This window comes from Pistacia vera, unplaced genomic scaffold, assembly GCF_008641045.1.
Source record: "Pistacia vera cultivar Batoury unplaced genomic scaffold, PisVer_v2 Contig67, whole genome shotgun sequence".
Lineage (NCBI taxonomy): Eukaryota > Viridiplantae > Streptophyta > Magnoliopsida > Sapindales > Anacardiaceae > Pistacia > Pistacia vera.
The window spans coordinates 1,489,370-1,509,416 of NW_022196523.1; the positions used below are offsets into that span (position 1 = coordinate 1,489,370).

At 34.7% G+C, this 20,047-nt stretch overlaps 3 protein-coding genes and 1 long non-coding RNA gene across 9 annotated transcripts; 1 reads left to right on the forward strand and 3 right to left on the reverse strand.

Annotated features, from left to right (window-relative positions):
- Positions 1 to 1,015: 1,015 nt before the first annotated feature.
- LOC116112828 lies at positions 1,016 to 6,923 on the reverse strand. 3 transcript variants are annotated; one of them, XR_004125313.1, is made up of 6 exons: positions 6,837 to 6,923; positions 6,521 to 6,649; positions 3,508 to 3,574; positions 3,224 to 3,344; positions 1,517 to 1,659; positions 1,016 to 1,418 (listed from the first exon to the last, which is right to left on the reverse strand). It is a non-coding gene; the product is annotated as an uncharacterized LOC116112828 (long non-coding RNA). The 3 variants fall into 3 exon arrangements; XR_004125312.1 differs by lacking the exon at positions 1,517 to 1,659 and having other exon boundaries at positions 3,224 to 3,324; XR_004125311.1 differs by lacking the exon at positions 1,517 to 1,659.
- A 134-nt stretch (positions 6,924 to 7,057) lies between these two features.
- Positions 7,058 to 12,762, reverse strand: LOC116112827 (protein FLX-like 1). 3 transcript variants are annotated; one of them, XR_004125310.1, is made up of 7 exons: positions 12,596 to 12,762; positions 11,665 to 12,355; positions 11,403 to 11,566; positions 10,964 to 11,046; positions 10,654 to 10,782; positions 7,645 to 7,711; positions 7,058 to 7,461 (listed from the first exon to the last, which is right to left on the reverse strand). XR_004125310.1 is itself a non-coding variant. In XM_031398944.1 (5 exons), exons 2-5 carry the CDS (start codon positions 12,267 to 12,269, stop codon positions 10,690 to 10,692), a joined length of 945 nt encoding a protein of 314 aa, XP_031254804.1. In that variant the 5' UTR covers positions 12,270 to 12,355; positions 12,596 to 12,762; the 3' UTR covers positions 10,462 to 10,689. The 3 variants fall into 3 exon arrangements, 1 of the variants encoding a protein (XP_031254804.1); XR_004125309.1 differs by having other exon boundaries at positions 7,058 to 7,481; XM_031398944.1 differs by lacking the exons at positions 7,058 to 7,461; positions 7,645 to 7,711 and having other exon boundaries at positions 10,462 to 10,782.
- A 1,751-nt stretch (positions 12,763 to 14,513) lies between these two features.
- LOC116112820 lies at positions 14,514 to 15,238 on the forward strand. The gene is made up of 3 exons (XM_031398937.1): positions 14,514 to 14,981; positions 15,082 to 15,084; positions 15,191 to 15,238. Exons 1-3 carry the CDS (start codon positions 14,514 to 14,516, stop codon positions 15,236 to 15,238), a joined length of 519 nt encoding a protein of 172 aa, XP_031254797.1.
- Positions 15,239 to 16,642: 1,404 nt separating this feature from the next.
- LOC116112861 (bidirectional sugar transporter SWEET2) lies at positions 16,643 to 19,356 on the reverse strand. 2 transcript variants are annotated; one of them, XM_031398989.1, is made up of 6 exons: positions 19,277 to 19,356; positions 18,048 to 18,084; positions 17,712 to 17,928; positions 17,446 to 17,604; positions 17,223 to 17,342; positions 16,643 to 16,897 (listed from the first exon to the last, which is right to left on the reverse strand). In XM_031398989.1, the coding sequence occupies exons 1-6, from the start codon at positions 19,320 to 19,322 to the stop codon at positions 16,811 to 16,813; spliced, it is 666 nt and encodes a 221-aa protein (XP_031254849.1). In that variant the 5' UTR covers positions 19,323 to 19,356; the 3' UTR covers positions 16,643 to 16,810. The 2 variants fall into 2 exon arrangements, with proteins under 2 accessions (XP_031254849.1, XP_031254848.1); XM_031398988.1 differs by having other exon boundaries at positions 16,643 to 17,094.
- Between the last annotated feature and the right edge of the window lie 691 nt (positions 19,357 to 20,047).

The window sequence follows — 20,047 nt, forward strand, 5'->3', positions numbered from 1 at the left end:
GCGTGTTTCGTCAGCATTGTAGCTCTCGCAGAGATATTGTCTTAGCTATTTGTGATCTAATTCGGGCCAAGATTTTGGGTCTAGCACCTAAGTACGAGATCTCGACTCAGCTCCGTGGGATATGGCATCTTCCTGATTAGCTTTGTAAGGAGCCTGCGTGCTCTTTTGNATTTGTTTGGCGTAGCATCCGAGCTGGAATCACTATATACTTCTTCCGGGCTCAAGCTGGATTTTTATTCCCGCACAACAGTATGTCTCTACATGCCAACGTCTCTAATCTTAATCTGTAATTTATTAGTATGTGTGACGCTACAACTTTATTTGTTTTGCAAAGAATGTGAATGTTCGAGCGACTTGAGGCAAATCCTACCCCCTCCATTTTCTAGTGTCAAGCATTTGAACTTCAAAGTTAACAAATCCAGGGGTTTAATAGCAGAAATTGTGGATGGATTGCTCCTCATGCAGAGACTCCATGCATATCATTTTCTAGTCATATCAAGAAGTTCATTTTTCAGGTAATGCATATTTTTTCATTTTTTTAATCTGTATTGAAGCAAATGTCCAATGCATATTTTAACTTTGTATATCAGTTTTCATATAAGAAGCAGTTGATTTTCGAGGGAGCAACTGCGGTTTGCAGCAAATCCCTGGTGTCATGTTAGCAGAATTGCATCGAGAAAATTAAGGTTTCGATTACCCAATGTTATATTATGGAGGAAGAAACTTTTGAGGGTGAAGACATGTTGGAGAAGATTGTTGCTATTGTATCTTATCTAACATAGTCTCATGTTTGTAAAACTTATAGATCCATTGTCTGCGATGTATTCTGAATATGTGATTCATGTTGAGTGAGGTAATTTTATAAATATTTATTTTCATCTAAATACATAATGGCACTTAACCATGAGATAACCAAAGGGATCCATCCCTTCAAATATTCTTCATTCAAAGGAGATTAGAATTAGCAACAATTTTAAAGAATGTGAAAGAATGAAGCACCTCCTCCCCAGAAATAATTGAGCTCAAGAAATTATATTAAAAACTAAATCACTTCAAAATGTGTTTTCAACTCAAGGAAAGAGATGAAAAAATAAAGAAAATGAGGACCATCTATACAGTATCACCAACTAAAATATGCCAACAGAGGTAGCTAGACCATGAATCTTCCTGCCGCAAGCCTCGTGTGGGAAGAATTGGAACAACAATATTTGCGGGGATTTCAGAGAGTGCCAGCAACAGTATGCATACATTGGTAAGGAAACAAGCCATAAAACCATTGTCGGGTATGAACGATAGCATCAATGTGAAGTCTTACATCCATTGTGGAAGGACTTGCATGCGTCTGGTGACATTTCTTTCTGGCAGGGTGGCCAAAAAATAAAAAAGAATTCAACAGTTCTGGTTCTTGACAGTGTCACCTGGAAGTTCATATTTTAAGTTAATATTATCAATCAAACAAAATGAATTCAAACTTAAACATCAAATTGGGAAAATTTAGATGCAAACAGACTTCCACCTGAATAAAATGTAGATAATAATTCTGAGTTAATCGAATGGTGTTAACAAGAAACAGAGGAATCACTATTGCCAATGGATCGTCAATGGAGTCCATAATTCCAACATCAAACTGGGAAAATTTTAATGCATACAGACTTCCACCTAAGTAAAATGTAGATAATAATTCTGAGTTAAAAGAATAGTGTTAACAAGAAACAACAGAGGAATCACTATGCCAATGGATCTTCAATGGACTCCATAATTCTAACAGCAACTCAAGACAAGAGAAGATAAGGGTGAAGAATTTTGGTATTTGCTGCAAACTCTAAATCTAAAATTACAGCCACCAATTACAAGAAGCAGTAACCAATACACATAATTTGGGTCAACAGTTACATAAAGTGTCGACCTATTCAACGAGATAGATTTTTATATCATATCAAATGAATATGATACACTTTGCTTTCAAACAGCATATTAAAATGTTGGTACATATATGATCAGGAGCCTAAATAAAACATTAATTTGAATCCAACAAAGTAATTGTGCACTCAGATTGAAATAAAACCCATAACAGATATGTAAAATCAAGGTTATGATTAATATGCCACTCGCTTGGTTTTGTTATTAACCTTTTTCATTTTTCATGTTTTAGTAATTTCAAGGATATTTAAAGCTCCGTTTGGTACATAGTTTGGGAAAACTATTCTAGTTTTCCCAATAAAGTTAAACAAAAAATTTGTCTTCGGTTCATTTATTCTCAAAATATTATTCTATATTATTCAATTTCTTTTAAACCCCCTAAATTTGTTAATTTAACTAAACAACCCAAAAAAAAATTAAAAAAATTGACAAAAACACCCTAGCAATCCGCATTTACTAGATTCCGGCCACTACTGTCGAAATCTAGTGCGCCATTACACTAGATTCTGTTAGTGGTGGATCTGGCCGGAAAAGGCCATATCGGCGCACGACCGGCAAGATCTAACCGGTCATGCGCCAATACGGCGACTCCGGCCACCCTCCGGCGGTGGTGGCCGGCTGTCCGTATTTAGTGGGTGGATTAGGGGTGTTTTTGTTAACTTTTAATATTTTATTATAGGGGTGTTTAGTAAATAAACAACCATAGGGGATATTTTTGTTAATTTTCAAATTCTACATCGTAATACCCACCCAATTTAACTTTTTTTCAAAATATTATTCTAAAAACTATCAGAATAATGAACCAAACGGACCCTAAGTAAGTTCAGATATTTAGGAATAGACTGTTCTATTGTTTTAACATCGGGATTAGTCATACTGATTATCAATAGTACTAAATTCTTACAAGTTCCTGATTAGGTGTTCAAGCCCTAGTACAAAGAAAACCTAGCAGCCCTTATATATCAGTGTGTTTCTCAATTCAAGTATAAAGAACTAAAATTAGCTCTTCAAGTTTCTCAGACATGCAAGTGTTGGTCCCTCACTGTCTTCTTCAACTAATTTCTTCAACATTTCTCAAAGTTCCCCATTTAAGTCTATCAATCAACTCTATTTCTATTCATCACACACAGCAACCTTATTTTTGCTTTATTTCAAAACAAAATCACATCTTCTACTAATATCATTACTTTAAATTTTTTAGAGTTCTCTTTTATGTGAGTGGTTTTATTAACCCTCTATTTTCGTTGCCAAGAAAAGCAAATCCAAACAGCCAGAGTCTTCAAAATACTAAGATGTAAATTACCTGCCATGTCTCATTGAAATCTTCATCCTGCTCCAGCATTTGACACAACGATTCTGGTCCCAACTAAATAACTTCTCTAACCTTGGAATGTCGAGCAATCACTGAGAAGAACAAAGCTTCCCTGGTGAAAATATATAAAGTTTCTTAATTTAAAATAATATGAGGCAGTAAATTAGGTGGTCTCAGGTACCAGAAATGGTTCAGTGTGATTACGATTTTGAAGCTGGAGCCAGTTGAAACAGTTCAAATAGAAAATTAAGAATTAAAAGAAAAGGCTTGCATACCTCAAAAAATTCAAAAATCAGCAATAATGGCAGAAGCAGCAGATTAGAAGCACCAAAGGTTGAAAACCTAGCAAATAAGACAAAAACATACATGAGAACATATTATTAACCAGGCAAAGACAACTCATTACCAGATGCTTAAGAAAAATATAATAGTAAATATGAAAGCAGAATGATAGATTTCAATTTACTAGATAAGGAAAATAAGAAAAGCAAGAAACAAAGATATGACCTAACCAGACCAAGATATCATGGCACAATATCCCATCTAACAAGAAGAGCTGAAACAAAGCTTCGTTGTTAACTGCTAAAATTATACCATACCAATTCTAGCAATCAACTCTAACGAACAAGAAGCATTTAGTTTTTTTATGGCTATCAGACGTTATTAAAAAATATTCCTAAAATAACAAAAAGATCAAATTCCTTAGACAAATTTAAAATGTGATGGGAAGAGTGCTAAGGGTAGGCTAACCAAATGACTAATACTTCCAACATAAAGTTCCACTTCTCTTAATACCCATAGCTAGGTGAAACTAGCTTGTTGCCAAATGTGACATCTATGCTCCACTTGACAAAAAAAACCTTCAAATTCCTCTCCAATGGTTTTCTTCTTTAATAATTTCACTATATTTAGCCCTCTTCCTTCTTTGAGAATCCCTTCACTCTTTAGATTTAACATCAAATTTTCACCACACATCTGCTTCAATTGTTCTCCAAGTATTACACCAACGTCTTCCATCTTCACAGAATAAGTGGGAAAGATGTCCATTGGGACTTGCTGTGAAGAAGAAAAATGAACTAGGACAGGTATACAGGTAGACACTAAATAAACTGAACAACCACCTACTGAGTCAAAGCTTGCCCGTAAAGATAGTAGGAAGAAGACCGACAATTTAGGACACAAGTTAAGCATCTGTAACTCCACAAAAATGCAACCATGAAGACAATTGATGCACACCACCATCCAAATATTTATACGAAAACCAGTTATAGAAGTTATTGACAAAAATCACTGCCTCAAACGTGGATCACTGGAGACCTAGCCTCAATTGTTACTACCAAGAGGAATTGGCACCAATCTAGGAGGGAAATAAAAACAGAATTTTACATTGGTCACAACCAATGAAGGAATACACAAAGGATAAATGAATAAAAGAAGATAATATTCTCAGAAAATTATATCACTTACTTGACCAGAAAACTCGTCCAGCAGCTTCATTGTTGAGCATGACTTGCCAACTTCCGGCATATCTCATATAATGTATAATCTTCTTTCAGAGTTGGCTTCAGCTTTTCTAGATGGAATCAGATATGTGCCTTTTAAGTAAAATTTCTCCTCCACCTCACTCCACCAAATATGAAGAACAAAAGGCACTTTGATCCCCAGCAAAGTTTCCATCCTCTAAATTTTACTTACCCTTCTTCTTCCACTATTTAGGGCTTACAAGCACTTATAATACTAACATCATTACATGAACATTGCAGTGGGAAAGTTAACTGCAGAACTTCCTACTTGGATGAGTCATCAACTGGGAGAAAGATGAAAAAGGAGACTTCTCCTTACACTAGCCAAAAACAGAATATGAGAGAGAGAGACCTAGATCCCTCTAAAATTAAAATCCATAGCAACAAACTAATCGTTCCTCGTGCCATAAACTTTTACCTCAGCAATAGATATAGGTAGAAAGTGCATGCTGACTTGGAACGATCCCAGGCCAGCAAAATGTTTTAATACTAAAAGCGAATGATAGTTAACTGCCCGAGTAAGTATGATTGATGAAAAAAATATTACTAATAGCTTAAGTGGAAGAATAAAAAAACAAAAAAAAAAAAATTGTTTCTTTTCCTCACTTTAAGTTACTCCTCTGTTACCACTATATCTCCTCCAAAGCTTTTCCTATATATATATCAACAACCTTCAAATATTATATTAGGACAGTTTTAAATATCACCACAGGGGCTAAGTACTCATTAAATTTCTGTCCATCTCTCACCCAGTCCAGTCACTTCCTATAAGCGTAAACCCCCATCCTCTCTTATTCCTAATTTTGCTTAGAAATCCAACTAACTCACAGATAAGAGCTATAACTGTGCATATATGTTTTAGATGAAAAATAGTTTATCCAGAACCACAAAAAAAATAAACAAAACTGAGCAGGAATCTGGCAAATCATTCTGACCAAGAACACATTTCTATAAGTAAATAGAGCAAATTGTAAACCCTAACCGGTCAACATGGTTCAAAGATGATAATGAATCAAAATTAGTAAATTCAAGGCTGATAAAAGAATGACCTCCAAAGGCAGGCATATGAAGATAATGATGAATCTAATACATAATTATGTTCAAGTACAAGAGAAATGATTGGTCTCTGAAGGAAGTGAAACTGTAACCATATCTACACTATACTCAGAAATTAATTAGTAAGGAACTCTTCTAAGATGCAAACTCAATAAAGACTTCAGTATATATGAGAAGGCTAGTTAAGGCTAGAGTCAAATCTGATTAACATCTTACAGTGTTTACAAGCACTGTAACAAGTTCAAGTGATCGATAAACATGACTAACAAAGCCTGCACACTTTCCACAACACAAACTGGAAGGGGTGAAAGCACCAGTATTGACTATATTCGTATCAAATTACAGAATTATCAGCATGATGGTTGATTTAATCAAACATCTTGCGTCTAAAAAGCAAAATCAAATGAAGCAAGATTCTATGGGCATATGAAAAAAAAAAAAAGCAAGTTCTATGAAAACAACTAAAGCCAAAAAGAACATACCTACATCAATCAAACTGAAATGCAATAAAATATAGAGAAGTTGGTGAATATATTTGCTAAATAAGATACCAACTAGCAAAAGTATCTGGCACCTCAATGCTATTATGATAGCTCAATATTTTAAAGTACAACTTCAAAAACTCAAATAGAAGAGCATATCTCCAAAATATATATCATGATATAACAGTTCAAGCTAAGTATCTCTAATAAGTTGCAGCCCGAGATACCAGATAAGACAATTTTAGCATGATCTGATGACCAATCTATCTGTGTCCTTGAGCTCGCTGCATATCATATGCACCCCAAGATCCAGGTCCAGGTCCATAATGAGGATAAGTTTCTGCACCAGCCTGCATCTGAAAATTGAGGGTAAAGAATAAGATATCCATACATTTACTGAAACAACAGCTTTGTGCATATTCTAGCATTTTATATATACATATATATATATATATCAATGATAATGATAATGCGTACATATAAAATTAATTAATAAAGACACAAATAGACATATAGAAACATATATTAAATCAAAAAACTTACAGGATTTATGCCATAGCTGGCGGGGTAAGGATTTCCAGTATACCCAGCTTCAGGAGTGCCATAAGTTGCATTATAACCGGCACCTGCAACTAATTAACGCATTATCAATAGTACTAAATTCTTACAAGTTCCTGATTAGGTGTTCAAGCCCTAGTACAAAGAAAACCTAGCAGCCCTTATATATCAGCGTGTTTCTCAATTCAAGTATAAAGAACTAAAATTAGCTCTTCAAGTTTCTCAGACATGCAAGTGTTGGTCCCTCACTGTCTTCTTCAACTAATTTCTTCAACATTTCTCAAAGTTCCCCATTTAAGTCTATCAATCAACTCTATTTCTATTCATCACACACAGCAACCTTATTTTTGCTTTATTTCAAAACAAAATCACATCTTCTACTAATATCATTACTTTAAATTTTTTAGAGTTCTCTTTTATGTGAGTGGTTTTATTAACCCTCTATTTTCGTTGCCAAGAAAAGCAAATCCAAACAGCCAGAGTCTTCAAAATACTAAGATGTAAATTACCTGCCATGTCTCATTGAAATCTTCATCCTGCTCCAGCATTTGACACAACGATTCTGGTCCCAACTAAATAACTTCTCTAACCTTGGAATGTCGAGCAATCACTGAGAAGAACAAAGCTTCCCTGGTGAAAATATATAAAGTTTCTTAATTTAAAATAATATGAGGCAGTAAATTAGGTGGTCTCAGGTACCAGAAATGGTTCAGTGTGATTACGATTTTGAAGCTGGAGCCAGTTGAAACAGTTCAAATAGAAAATTAAGAATTAAAAGAAAAGGCTTGCATACCTCAAAAAATTCAAAAATCAGCAATAATGGCAGAAGCAGCAGATTAGAAGCACCAAAGGTTGAAAACCTAGCAAATAAGACAAAAACATACATGAGAACATATTATTAACCAGGCAAAGACAACTCATTACCAGATGCTTAAGAAAAATATAATAGTAAATATGAAAGCAGAATGATAGATTTCAATTTACTAGATAAGGAAAATAAGAAAAGCAAGAAACAAAGATATGACCTAACCAGACCAAGATATCATGGCACAATATCCCATCTAACAAGAAGAGCTGAAACAAAGCTTCGTTGTTAACTGCTAAAATTATACCATACCAATTCTAGCAATCAACTCTAACGAACAAGAAGCATTTAGTTTTTTTATGGCTATCAGACGTTATTAAAAAATATTCCTAAAATAACAAAAAGATCAAATTCCTTAGACAAATTTAAAATGTGATGGGAAGAGTGCTAAGGGTAGGCTAACCAAATGACTAATACTTCCAACATAAAGTTCCACTTCTCTTAATACCCATAGCTAGGTGAAACTAGCTTGTTGCCAAATGTGACATCTATGCTCCACTTGACAAAAAAAACCTTCAAATTCCTCTCCAATGGTTTTCTTCTTTAATAATTTCACTATATTTAGCCCTCTTCCTTCTTTGAGAATCCCTTCACTCTTTAGATTTAACATCAAATTTTCACCACACATCTGCTTCAATTGTTCTCCAAGTATTACACCAACGTCTTCCATCTTCACAGAATAAGTGGGAAAGATGTCCATTGGGACTTGCTGTGAAGAAGAAAAATGAACTAGGACAGGTATACAGGTAGACACTAAATAAACTGAACAACCACCTACTGAGTCAAAGCTTGCCCGTAAAGATAGTAGGAAGAAGACCGACAATTGAGGACACAAGTTAAGCATCTGTAACTCCACAAAAATGCAACCATGAAGACAATTGATGCACACCACTATCCAAATATTTATATGAAAACCAGTTATAGAAGTTATTGACAAAAATCACTGCCTCAAACGTGGATCACTGGAGACCTAGCCTCAATTGTTACTACCAAGAGGAATTGGCACCAATCTAGGAGGGAAATAAAAACAGAATTTTACATTGGTCACAACCAATGAAGGAATACACAAAGGATAAATGAATAAAAGAAGATAATATTCTCAGAAAATTATATCACTTACTTGACCAGAAAACTCGTCCAGCAGCTTCATTGTTGAGCATGACTTGCCAACTTCCGGCATATCTCATATAATGTATAATCTTCTTTCAGAGTTGGCTTCAGCTTTTCTAGATGGAATCAGATATGTGCCTTTTAAGTAAAATTTCTCCTCCACCTCACTCCACCAAATATGAAGAACAAAAGGCACTTTGATCCCCAGCAAAGTTTCCATCCTCTAAATTTTACTTACCCTTCTTCTTCCACTATTTAGGGCTTACAAGCACTTATAATACTAACATCATTACATGAACATTGCAGTGGGAAAGTTAACTGCAGAACTTCCTACTTGGATGAGTCATCAACTGGGAGAAAGATGAAAAAGGAGACTTCTCCTTACGCCAAAAACAGAATATGAGAGAGAGAGACCTAGATCCCTCTAAAATTAAAATCCATAGCAACAAACTAATCCTTCCTCATGCCATAAACTTTTACCTCAGCAATAGATATAGGTAGAAAGTGCATGCTGACTTGGAACGATCCCAGGCCAGCAAAATGTTTTAATACTAAAAGCGAATGATAGTTAACTGCCCGAGTAAGTATGATTGATGAAAAAAATATTACTAATAGCTTAAGTGGAAGAATAAAAAAACAAAAAAAAAAAAATTGTTTCTTTTCCTCACTTTAAGTTACTCCTCTGTTACCACTATAGCTCCTCCAAAGCTTTTCCTATATATATATCAACAACCTTCAAATATTATATAAGGACAGTTTTAAATATCACCACAGGGGCTAAGTACTCATTAAATTTCTGTCCATCTCTCACCCAGTCCAGTCACTTCTTATAAGCATAAAACCCCATCCTCTCCTATTCCTAATTTTGCTTAGAAATCCAATTAACTCACAGATAAGAGCTATAACTGTGCATATATGTTTTAGATGAAAAATAGTTTATCCAGAACCACAAAAAAAATAAACAAAACTGAGCAGGAATCTGGCAAATCATTCTGACCAAGAACACATTTCTATAAGTAAATAGAGCAAATTGTAAACCCTAACCGGTCAACATGGTTCAAAGATGATAATGAATCAAAATTAGTAAATTCAAGGCTGATAAAAGAATGACCTCCAAAGGCAGGCATATGAAGATAATGATGAATCTAATACATAATTATGTTCAAGTACAAGAGAAATGATTGGTCTCTGAAGGAAGTGAAACGGTAACCATATCTACACTATACTCAGAAATTAATTAGTAAGGAACTCTTCTAAGATGCAAACTCAATAAAGACTTCAGTATATATGAGAAGGCTAGTTAAGGCTAGAGTCAAATCTGATTAACATCTTACAGTGTTTACAAGCACTGTAACAAGTTCAAGTGATCGATAAACATGACTAACAAAGCCTGCACACTTTCCACAACACAAACTGGAAGGGGTGAAAGCACCAGTATTGACTATATTCGTATCAAATTACAGAATTATCAGCATGATGGTTGATTTAATCAAACATCTTGCGTCTAAAAAGCAAAATCAAATGAAGCAAGATTCTATGGGCATATGAAAAAAAAAAAAAGCAAGTTCTATGAAAACAACTAAAGCCAAAAAGAACATACCTACATCAATCAAACTGAAATGCAATAAAATATAGAGAAGTTGGTGAATATATTTGCTAAATAAGATACCAACTAGCAACAGTATCTGGCACCTCAATGCTATTATGATAGCTCAATATTTTAAAGTACAACTTCAAAAACTCAAATAGAAGAGCATATCTCCAAAATATATATCATGATATAACAGTTCAAGCTAAGTATCTCTAATAAGTTGCAGCCCGAGATACCAGATAAGACAATTTTAGCATGATCTGATGACCAATCTATCTGTGTCCTTGAGCTCGCTGCATATCATATGCACCCCAAGATCCAGGTCCAGGTCCATAATGAGGATAAGTTTCTGCACCAGCCTGCATCTGAAAATTGAGGGTAAAGAATAAGATATCCATACATTTACTGAAACAACAGCTTTGTGCATATTCTAGCATTTTATATATACATATATATATCAATGATAATGATAATGCGTACATATAAAATTAATTAATAAAGACACAAATAGACATATAGAAACATATATTAAATCAAAAAACTTACAGGATTTATGCCATAGCTGGCGGGGTAAGGATTTCCAGTATACCCAGCTTCAGGAGTGCCATAAGTTGCATTATAACCGGCACCTGCAATGAAGAGTTAGAAGAAAGAAAGTAAAACAATTATTAACACAAGGGTAAATGAAAATTCAAATATACAGTTTGAAATACAGTAGAAAGAATGTCAAATTTCAAAAGGGATTTCCTTTGTCTAGTATGAATCTGTTATTCCTTAGATCTTTTAACCTTATAGTTGATATTTGCCATCCACATTTTTAGTGTAATGTCAGTTGTACTTGTTACTCTTTCTTCTGCCTATACATATTACATGTTTTCACCAACTATAAGCGTTAAAGAAAAGGGAACCCATTCAAAATTGGGAAAAAGAAATCCTTTTATAAAGGAACTGATTTGCAAATAGATGGCCCAATGTGAGGTCATACCAGCGTTTCCAACAGCAGCTGATGCACGAGCTCTCTTCTCTGCATTAGCAATCTCTGCACGGAGCTTCTCCAACTCCCGAGCCATTGAAATCAATTTCTTCTCCATCACCTGGCCATGTTCATAGTTCTCTGCATATCCTTTCTTCTCATACTCAATAGCAGCTCTACATCCCACCAAAAGCATGCAAATCCACACAAATCATGACAGGCTTTCCAACTGCTACTACATTACTAAAACAACAAAGCTTATAGAAACTGTTACCTTGCACGTTGCAGTTCCTGTTTCATGTTCTCAATTTCTGCCTTCAAAGCTGGTACCTGTTGTAAATCTGCTGTAACCCTAGCCAAATCTTGACTCATTACTTGAACTTGGCCCGTAAGTTCCTGTCTCACAGCAGTAAGCTCCTTAATATCAGCCTGAACCTTAAGAAGCTCACCCCGCATTGCCTCTGCCCCTCGAAGATCAACCTCCAACCGCACTGACTTGTCGTACACTTCCCTCATTTGAACATCCTTATCTGCCCGAAAAGAATCAGCAAAGTGTGCCATCCGCTGCAACTCATGCTGTGCAGCTTCCAATTCCTGCTTTAGCGCAACATGAGTCGCAGCTAATCGTTGGTTATCAGCTAAAAGACCTTGAATATCTTGATGTTGAACCGCAAGGCGCTCCTCAATTATCACTGGATGGGGTGGAAGAGCTCTAGGACCCATCCCAAACTGGGATTCCCTCATTTCCTCCAGCAATGCCGGATGGGGTGGCATTGGCCCCAGGCCTCTCCCAAATGAGGGTTCATGGACCGGAGGTGGCAGCCCCACATGAGAAGCACCTTTCATCGGAAGAGGCGGCCCACGATTTCTTCCGGCCATTTATTCTTCCGTTGGATATAATAACACTCTAAAAAGCTATAACTTTCAATAACTATAGACCAAGGTTCTCCCTTCACTTCACAAACCTAAAAAAAAAAAAAAAAATTAACAACTTTAACTAACAATTATAATCCAAATAATACAAAGCTACAACCTTTTTGAAAACAAAAGCGCAAATAAAATTCACTTTCACGAATTTCAGTTCAAAGATTTTAGAACAAAAACTGAAGAAAAGCCCAAAAATCCTATAATTATTGCTATAGAAAACAATGACTGATGATTCAATATAATAATAATTATTATTATACTTAGGATTTAATACTTACCTTCGAGAAAGGAGGGAATCCGATGAGAGATGAATCTTATCATAGGAAATAAATGCCCGAATTTTCTAGGAAAAAATAATAATAAAGCTTGGAATTTTCTAGGCTGCCAAACATATTATTGGAATGCTACGTTGGAAGCGAATGATATTTGAAGTATGAAATAATGCCACAGACAGAGAAACCAATTAATTTCAGGGGTTTAAAATGGGCCGAAGCCCAGCATGAAGAGTGTTGTGCTGTGAATTATTTAATCTCAATACTCATAATAGTTTTTTTTTAATTTAAAAACAAATAAATAAGTCGGGGGGGGGCGGGGGAGTTTTTAATGATTTGATAGTTTTTGCATTTTGTTCTTTAAAATGAATAAATTTATTTGGGATTAAAAAAGTGCTTCTATAGAATAAAAAAAGAAAATTGAAGTAATGAAATTCCCATATTTTTTTATATATATAAAAGGAATAATTGATGGAAAATAAAATTTAATTGATGCATCTTAGAAATCTTCTATTAATAATGGTGTTATATGTATAAAGTTTGTATATAAGGTCTTGTATACAAAATAACATAACATTCAATTTTAATTGTTTAATTCTTTGATTCATTTTGTGTCACATTAATTTATACATGAAATGTTATTTGATTGCAATAATGTTATACATATAAAGTTTGTATTGAAATCTTGTAAGTGATATGATACAAGGTGGATGAATAAATTAATATATTAATAAAATTATACAATAATAAATGTTGTGTTATATGACAATAGTAAGAACAGTGATATATCACTTTGTACACCAAAATTTCTATGAAGACTTTGTATCTTTAGTATTATTGTGTTATAACGTTGTTATGCGGTAAATTCATGGAGTATGAATTTACGGCACATGTCATTTGACTATACAAATGAAGCATGAGCTCTCGCCATGTGATATATGATTGTGCATCTATCAATGTCACATGTCACACTATAAAAGGATTATTTCAATTATAAGGTTGTCATAGGTTGTTTCAATAGTAAAGTTCAAGGCTGAGTTGTCTAGGTCGTGTGTTGTCTCATAAGAGGGTTACTTTACTAATAAGTCTCTAATAAAAACGGTTTATCAAGCCCCGTGTCATGCGATGAGAAGATTAATTCATGAGTAAGTTCGTCTATACAACAATATAAATAAGAGGCTCTCACCCCCAAAGAAGGAATCCAAAATTTCATTTTTGTCAATAGCTAAGAACAATTGTCTCATTTAAGAAGCAAATGGACTTTATAAATACACCAAAAACACACTAAAAAAAATAAAATAACAATAGACATAGAATTTGTGTTTTGCATCAAAACCACTTTAAAAACTGCTCTTATGTTATCTTTACTTATTTACTTGTATTGTATTACTTTTCTCATTAGTTCAGCATTATATTTTCGGTCTCTAACAAACCCTTGCAAGAACATTCCCGAAGGCTCACGTACTTTTCATTTGTGTGAGAAATCGCAACAACAAATGTCATTCATCTCAATAAATTAGGAATTTAATGAATTGAATTTTATAGTCACCACCATTTATTTTATGTCGTATTCATCTCCAAACAATAATGAATAGTTAAAATTATTATTTGCCCTTTATACATTATATGAGAATTTATATCAATTTCATGTACCCCGTGAGCCGTGACTTTGCCTTTTATCAAACTTTCGTCTTTCGTCGGTGAGATATTCCCAACGGCTATATCATAAGTAAGCCCCAAAAATGTCTAAACTCAGCAGGGCTAGGCCCAACATGCGGTGACCCTCACGTGAACCTCACCACTCTCACATCTTGTTGCCCAAACTGGCATCAAAATATCTACCTCAATTCCAACTTATATATACCATCTCCACAATATTCTCTCTTTCCTGTTACATGCAAAACCTCTTTTACCCAAAGAAGCCATGGATGCATTGTGGAGTTTAGAAGACAAATGGAAGCTCACAACTCAAGAAGCACTTCTATTGTTCGTGTGCACCGCCATCACCGTAATTGGGCTTTGCACGGCGACAATCCTAAAGACGAAGGCCCAAAGAAAGGAGATAGCGGATCGAGAAGATGGTCGAGGGAAATGGGCCGAGCCAAGTTGCAATTGGGTGTCGATTAAGAGGATGTTGATGGGATCAGTGAGGTGGAGTGGAGCAAACAAATGGGAGGAGAGGGCGCCACCGTTGTTGGGCCTGAAGGAAGGCTACCAGGGGAGTGTGGGCTGGCAAAGCCACAACTCGGACTCGCCGGTGTGGCAGCGGCCTATACTTATGGGGGAGAAATGTGAGCTTCCAAGGTTTAGTGGGCTTATTCTATATGATGAAAGCGGTAAGCCAGTTGATCACTCTCTCAAGGAAACATCTCCCAAACCTGATATTCACCAGGTGATTATTCTATATTCTATTGTTGCTCAAATCTACAGAACAGTATAAGCTAAATTCTAACTAGCTTAGATAAATTTTCATATTATGATTGCATTTTTAGCTGGTGAATGAAGCAGAATATGGTCTTAGACATCTAAGAAACTAAAATAAAGGTGTACAATAAAATTTTCCTGGAAATTTAACATAGTTTATGTTGTTCTGTTTGGCAGGAAAAACCAGTTGCTGTTGTGAGAATCACTTTGAAGGACTTGCTTTAAATTTTTGTGTATTTTACTAGCAAGTTGTAGCAAAAGTGAGTAGAGTTTCAGTGGTGATATCATGTTTTTATCTTACAAAGTTTCATGTAAAAATCTTTGCCATGACTAAACCTGACATAAACTTTATGTAATGTTAAAAGATTGACCATGGAAAGCATGACAGGATATCAGCTGGTTATAAGGTTGGATTAGAAGAAATAAATATGTGATTTAGATACAGTATAAGGGATCTAAATATCCATTCACTACAACAAAAGTGTTTATTTTCGACAGCATTTTTCCGAGAGATATAAAAACATATCGGAAAATATATATATATATATATATATATATAGAGAGAGAGAGAGAGAGAGAGAGAGTTTGGTCTTAGTTTCAAATTAAGCAATATATAAATCTCTGCTTCATACCATAACTTGAAAGAGACGGCAGCTAAGAATATGGCATCTATTTTGCATGTGTTTAACGCATCAGTAAACTTGAATTATCAACAATGCGTTTGCTTTCACAGACTATATCTCTCCATAGTTCTTAATTGCTTGAGAGGTTCTGAAATTACCCCAGAAATCAGCAAGTGCAATTTTCAGACCATCCCAGTAGTCTAATCTCTATATAATCTAAATAAACCTAATTGAATCCCCTATTCAGTGCCTGCTCAACCCTATGGAACCCTTTAACAGTCAAACTCAATTGCAGTTCTCTATTCGGATGCGTATGCGCTTAAGACCCGTTAACGCTGCCTTATCCAAGGAAAACTGCATACAAAGTCTTATCCACAGACAACTAAGGAGTAATGTACAAGTTTCAAAGCTAATAACATAAAGACCAAATCCTGGCTTCTGTTTTATGTTAATAATGATAGACGGCACAATGCCCTCATTATGTTTACAAGCCAAAATCATTGGGACTAAATTATTTTTGTCACCTTCCTTTAGCGATAATTTCTAGTACTATTTGGTTACTGTATGCAATAAAATAAACTTCACTTAGCTTTAAAATATTGTTTGCCCCAATTCTGCAATGTTCTTGATTTTACTAATTTTGCATCTTTTCTTCTTTCTGTTTTCTTAATCTGGATTTCCAGAAAAACCAGCAAGGCAACATCCTGTTTATATGTTTGAACACAAAAAACTAAAGTTTGATGGTATTATCAAATTTTAATCAGCAGTCTTTGCCCTGATATACTTTGGAATGAAGTCTTGTCAATAGAGTCATAAATTGTTTGGCATCAGTAAGAAGAGACTGAAACAACTTGGCCTTTCATTGGCGAATTCCTCTGCAGAATCTTCTCCTCAAACACTTTCATGTCGAAAAACAGAGAGTAAAAGATTGTTGCAACACAAAAACAGAGAAATTTGAAAAGACACAATCATTGGAAGTTTATGCAGAACACATGACAGTTTCACATGCATGAATCTGGCAATGCAAAGAGCCCATTTATTAGTTTATGCAAGAAATTTGAATATTCTCAAAGTTAAGAAGAATACAATCAAAGTAAACATTACAGCATGTTGCCCCGTAACTAATTAGCCTCAACATCAAAACTTCCAGCCGGGAGTTATCTAATGTATTTTTTCAATATTTTGGCTCTCCCAGGTTATTGATTTCTTCAACATGACCCCAAAATGCCTGAGTTTTGGCACTCTTATGGTAGAAAATTGTCTGCAACACAAAGACGAAGAACGAAAGAATTATAACTCTAACCAAAGTGTATGAGCCTTTACCCGTGGCTCAAGGACACCAATTTATGAACATGTGACTATCAAAGGATCTCGGGATTCATCTCTAGACGTCCCCCTGTAGTAAAAATACAAAACTAATTGTACAATGCCCAGAATAGTTCCTATCCCGTTTGGCACCTGAAATTTAAATAAATCAATAAATAAGTACTTTACAAGCAGGTGAATAATAAAAAAAAGAGACAAATAGTGGATTGTAAACTCACAGCTTGATCTACATTATACAAAAGAAGCTACAAGAAGCTTACATAAACAAAGGCGTCCCAGTTAAGGATTCCATATAGAAAAAAGGACGAGCTCATCAAGAAGGTAGAAAGCGAGAGATAAAATGGCATGAATTCAACGCTTCTTGTTCGAATCACCAAATTCTGGAAACAGTAGAAAGAAACAAATGTAGTTAAAATTTCTGCAATATAAGGAGAAAATCCATATATAAAGATAAAGTACAGCCGGTGCTTTTAGTTAACTCACTATCACAAACAATGGTGAAGCAAACATTGATATAAGAGCAGCACTACTCAATATGCCAACAAAAATCCACCGCGTAGAACTGTCAGCTATTTGCAAGCTCGAAACAACAATAACTCCAAATAGACCAAAATCAGCCAGCAGGAACCCAAACATCTGAAACTGCCAAGAGCAACCAATGCAAAATGAATGACGTTGCTTAACAAATGGCCAGCCAGACTGCAGTAAGTGATGCAGCAAATTTTAAAATAATAATAATAACAAAAGACCTTTTTCTCTTTTTCAGCATATCCGATGAAGATTGCTAGATAGACCAACTGAAATACTGCACCTATTACATTGACGGTCAGTACCATAAGGTTATTATGAGATATGAGGGGTGTTCCATACCACAGGGTAATCAAGCAATTCAAGAGTGCATATACATATGGCAACCCAGAGAACGCTTCTGTTGAACCATTTCTGATTATTCTCCTAAATGTGGGTCTGAAAAGTTAAAGGAGAAAAAGTAAAGAAATTGTAATATGATTGGTTAATACCAATGATATTCACCTCCATTTTGAGGTCTTACCATATAGAATGAAATATTCAGGACAAGAACTTACATAGGTGACACAAATAGCCCAAAAGCAAAGATGTTCCCTGCAATAACCAAGAATGAAAGTCAAGACATAATTCTTGAATTTGTCAACATATTTACAACAAATGCTTCTGATTTTTTCTATTTTCAGGTGATTGTCACCTCCAAACTCATGTTAACAGATGAGTTTTTTCTGATTTGGACATAAAACAATTTTCAGAGCCAGACATACCATTAAGTATTATATCTAAGCACACACTGCCTCAGCTCATATCAATCAAGCATATGAAAAAGTCTAAACTGCAGCACATCACCCAAATTCAGTATCATGTTTCAGAAAAATCAGCTTAATGTTTCTTTTATATATCCAGAAGATTTCAACCTTTCCCATGCGTGCACTGAGTTCTAAATTGGAAGCTAGTTCCTGACCTATAACCTTGGTAGCCCAAAATTCAGCTAAAATTTAACTCTAATGTGATGGGGTTTTTTTTTCTTCCTCAAATTAGCTCCTCAATGTAGAATAATCCAAGGTCAAATGATAACAGATTACTATGAACTAAACTACAATCATATTAGAGGTCTCTGCTTCTCTCAATAGCGACAAAAGCACTTCCATTAACCAAAATAGTAACTTATGTATCTGGTTTGGTTCTGACTATTTGCCCAAAAATGAAAACTTACTCAAAGAAATTACTTCTTAAATTGAGAGAGGTGTGATCCTAGGGAATGACCATTTGCAGCAAAAAGAAGAAGCAATAATCAAATTATACCCCCAGGTCGAAATAAAATATACAGTTTGGGGCGCAACTGGGAACCTTAAACCCAAAAAACACAAGCAATAAAGCATTTGAATAAAGCTAACAATTTCTCAACTTCAATTTCTCTCTATGTATAGAGAACCACAAAGGAATTTTCCATCCAGCAAAAGTCAATAATCCTTAACATCATTACAGAAAATAGATCCATGGGCGTCCCTAGTGTCAATAACTGAATCAAGGGTTCGTCTTCCTTCTTTAAACAAGATAATATACAAAGTAAACACAATTAGAAGCATAAATATCACAACTTTGACCAAAAACCAATAATGGTTTTCTCAAATATCAACAAGCAACGAGACTTTTACAGAACAAAATGCAACAAGTTCATTAATTTCCCACAAAAAACCAAGTTTCATACAAAAATGGAACATGCCCTTTACAAACAAACACAAAAACAACCCAAAAATTGAACCAATATAGATAAAAAGAGAGATACCGGCGACTCCAGCTGCATCCTTCAAAACCAAGCTGGAAATCATCATTATTCATGAAGCCTTGAAGTTGAACCAACACTTTAATTAAACTCAACTCAAACCTCCAAAACAAACTAACCCACCAAAAAAATTATATATACAAAAAACCCTTCTTTAAAATGAATAAAATAGTCTCTCTCTCTCTCTCTCTCTCAAATGACTTGTTTTGGGAAAAAAACCAAGCTGTACCCAGAAATTGCAACAACAAAATCATGGAAAAATCCCCATCTTTAACATGAGTTATTGTCAGTTTCTTACCAATGTCAGGCCGTTCAAAGAGCTTGTGTCTGATAGTTTTTGCACGTTTAGAAATAGAAGTATTCTGCACGAGAAATAATTAGAAGAAAATGTTAAAAAGTGAGGGGTTGAAAATTTGTTGAGGTGTTATTTAATTTATTGAATAATTAGAGATTTGGATCTTGTATGTTTGTTTTAGTTGTGTTGTCTTTGGAAGTGTCCATGTGATGTGAAAATAAAAAGGGACATTTCATTTCATTAATTAAATAAGAATATGTTTATTTTAATCTAAGAATATCCTTACTCTAGAGATGTCTATTTACGTAAAACCATTAAAATAATAATATCAATCAAACCAAATAAAAAATTATTATGTAAGAGAGTGTGTTGATGTAATTTCAAATTAATCTACAAATTAAGTTGATTTTATTTCAAACTTCAAGGGATTAAATTAGTTTAATATTGTTTCTGCTTTCTAAGGAGATTGAATTGAAAAT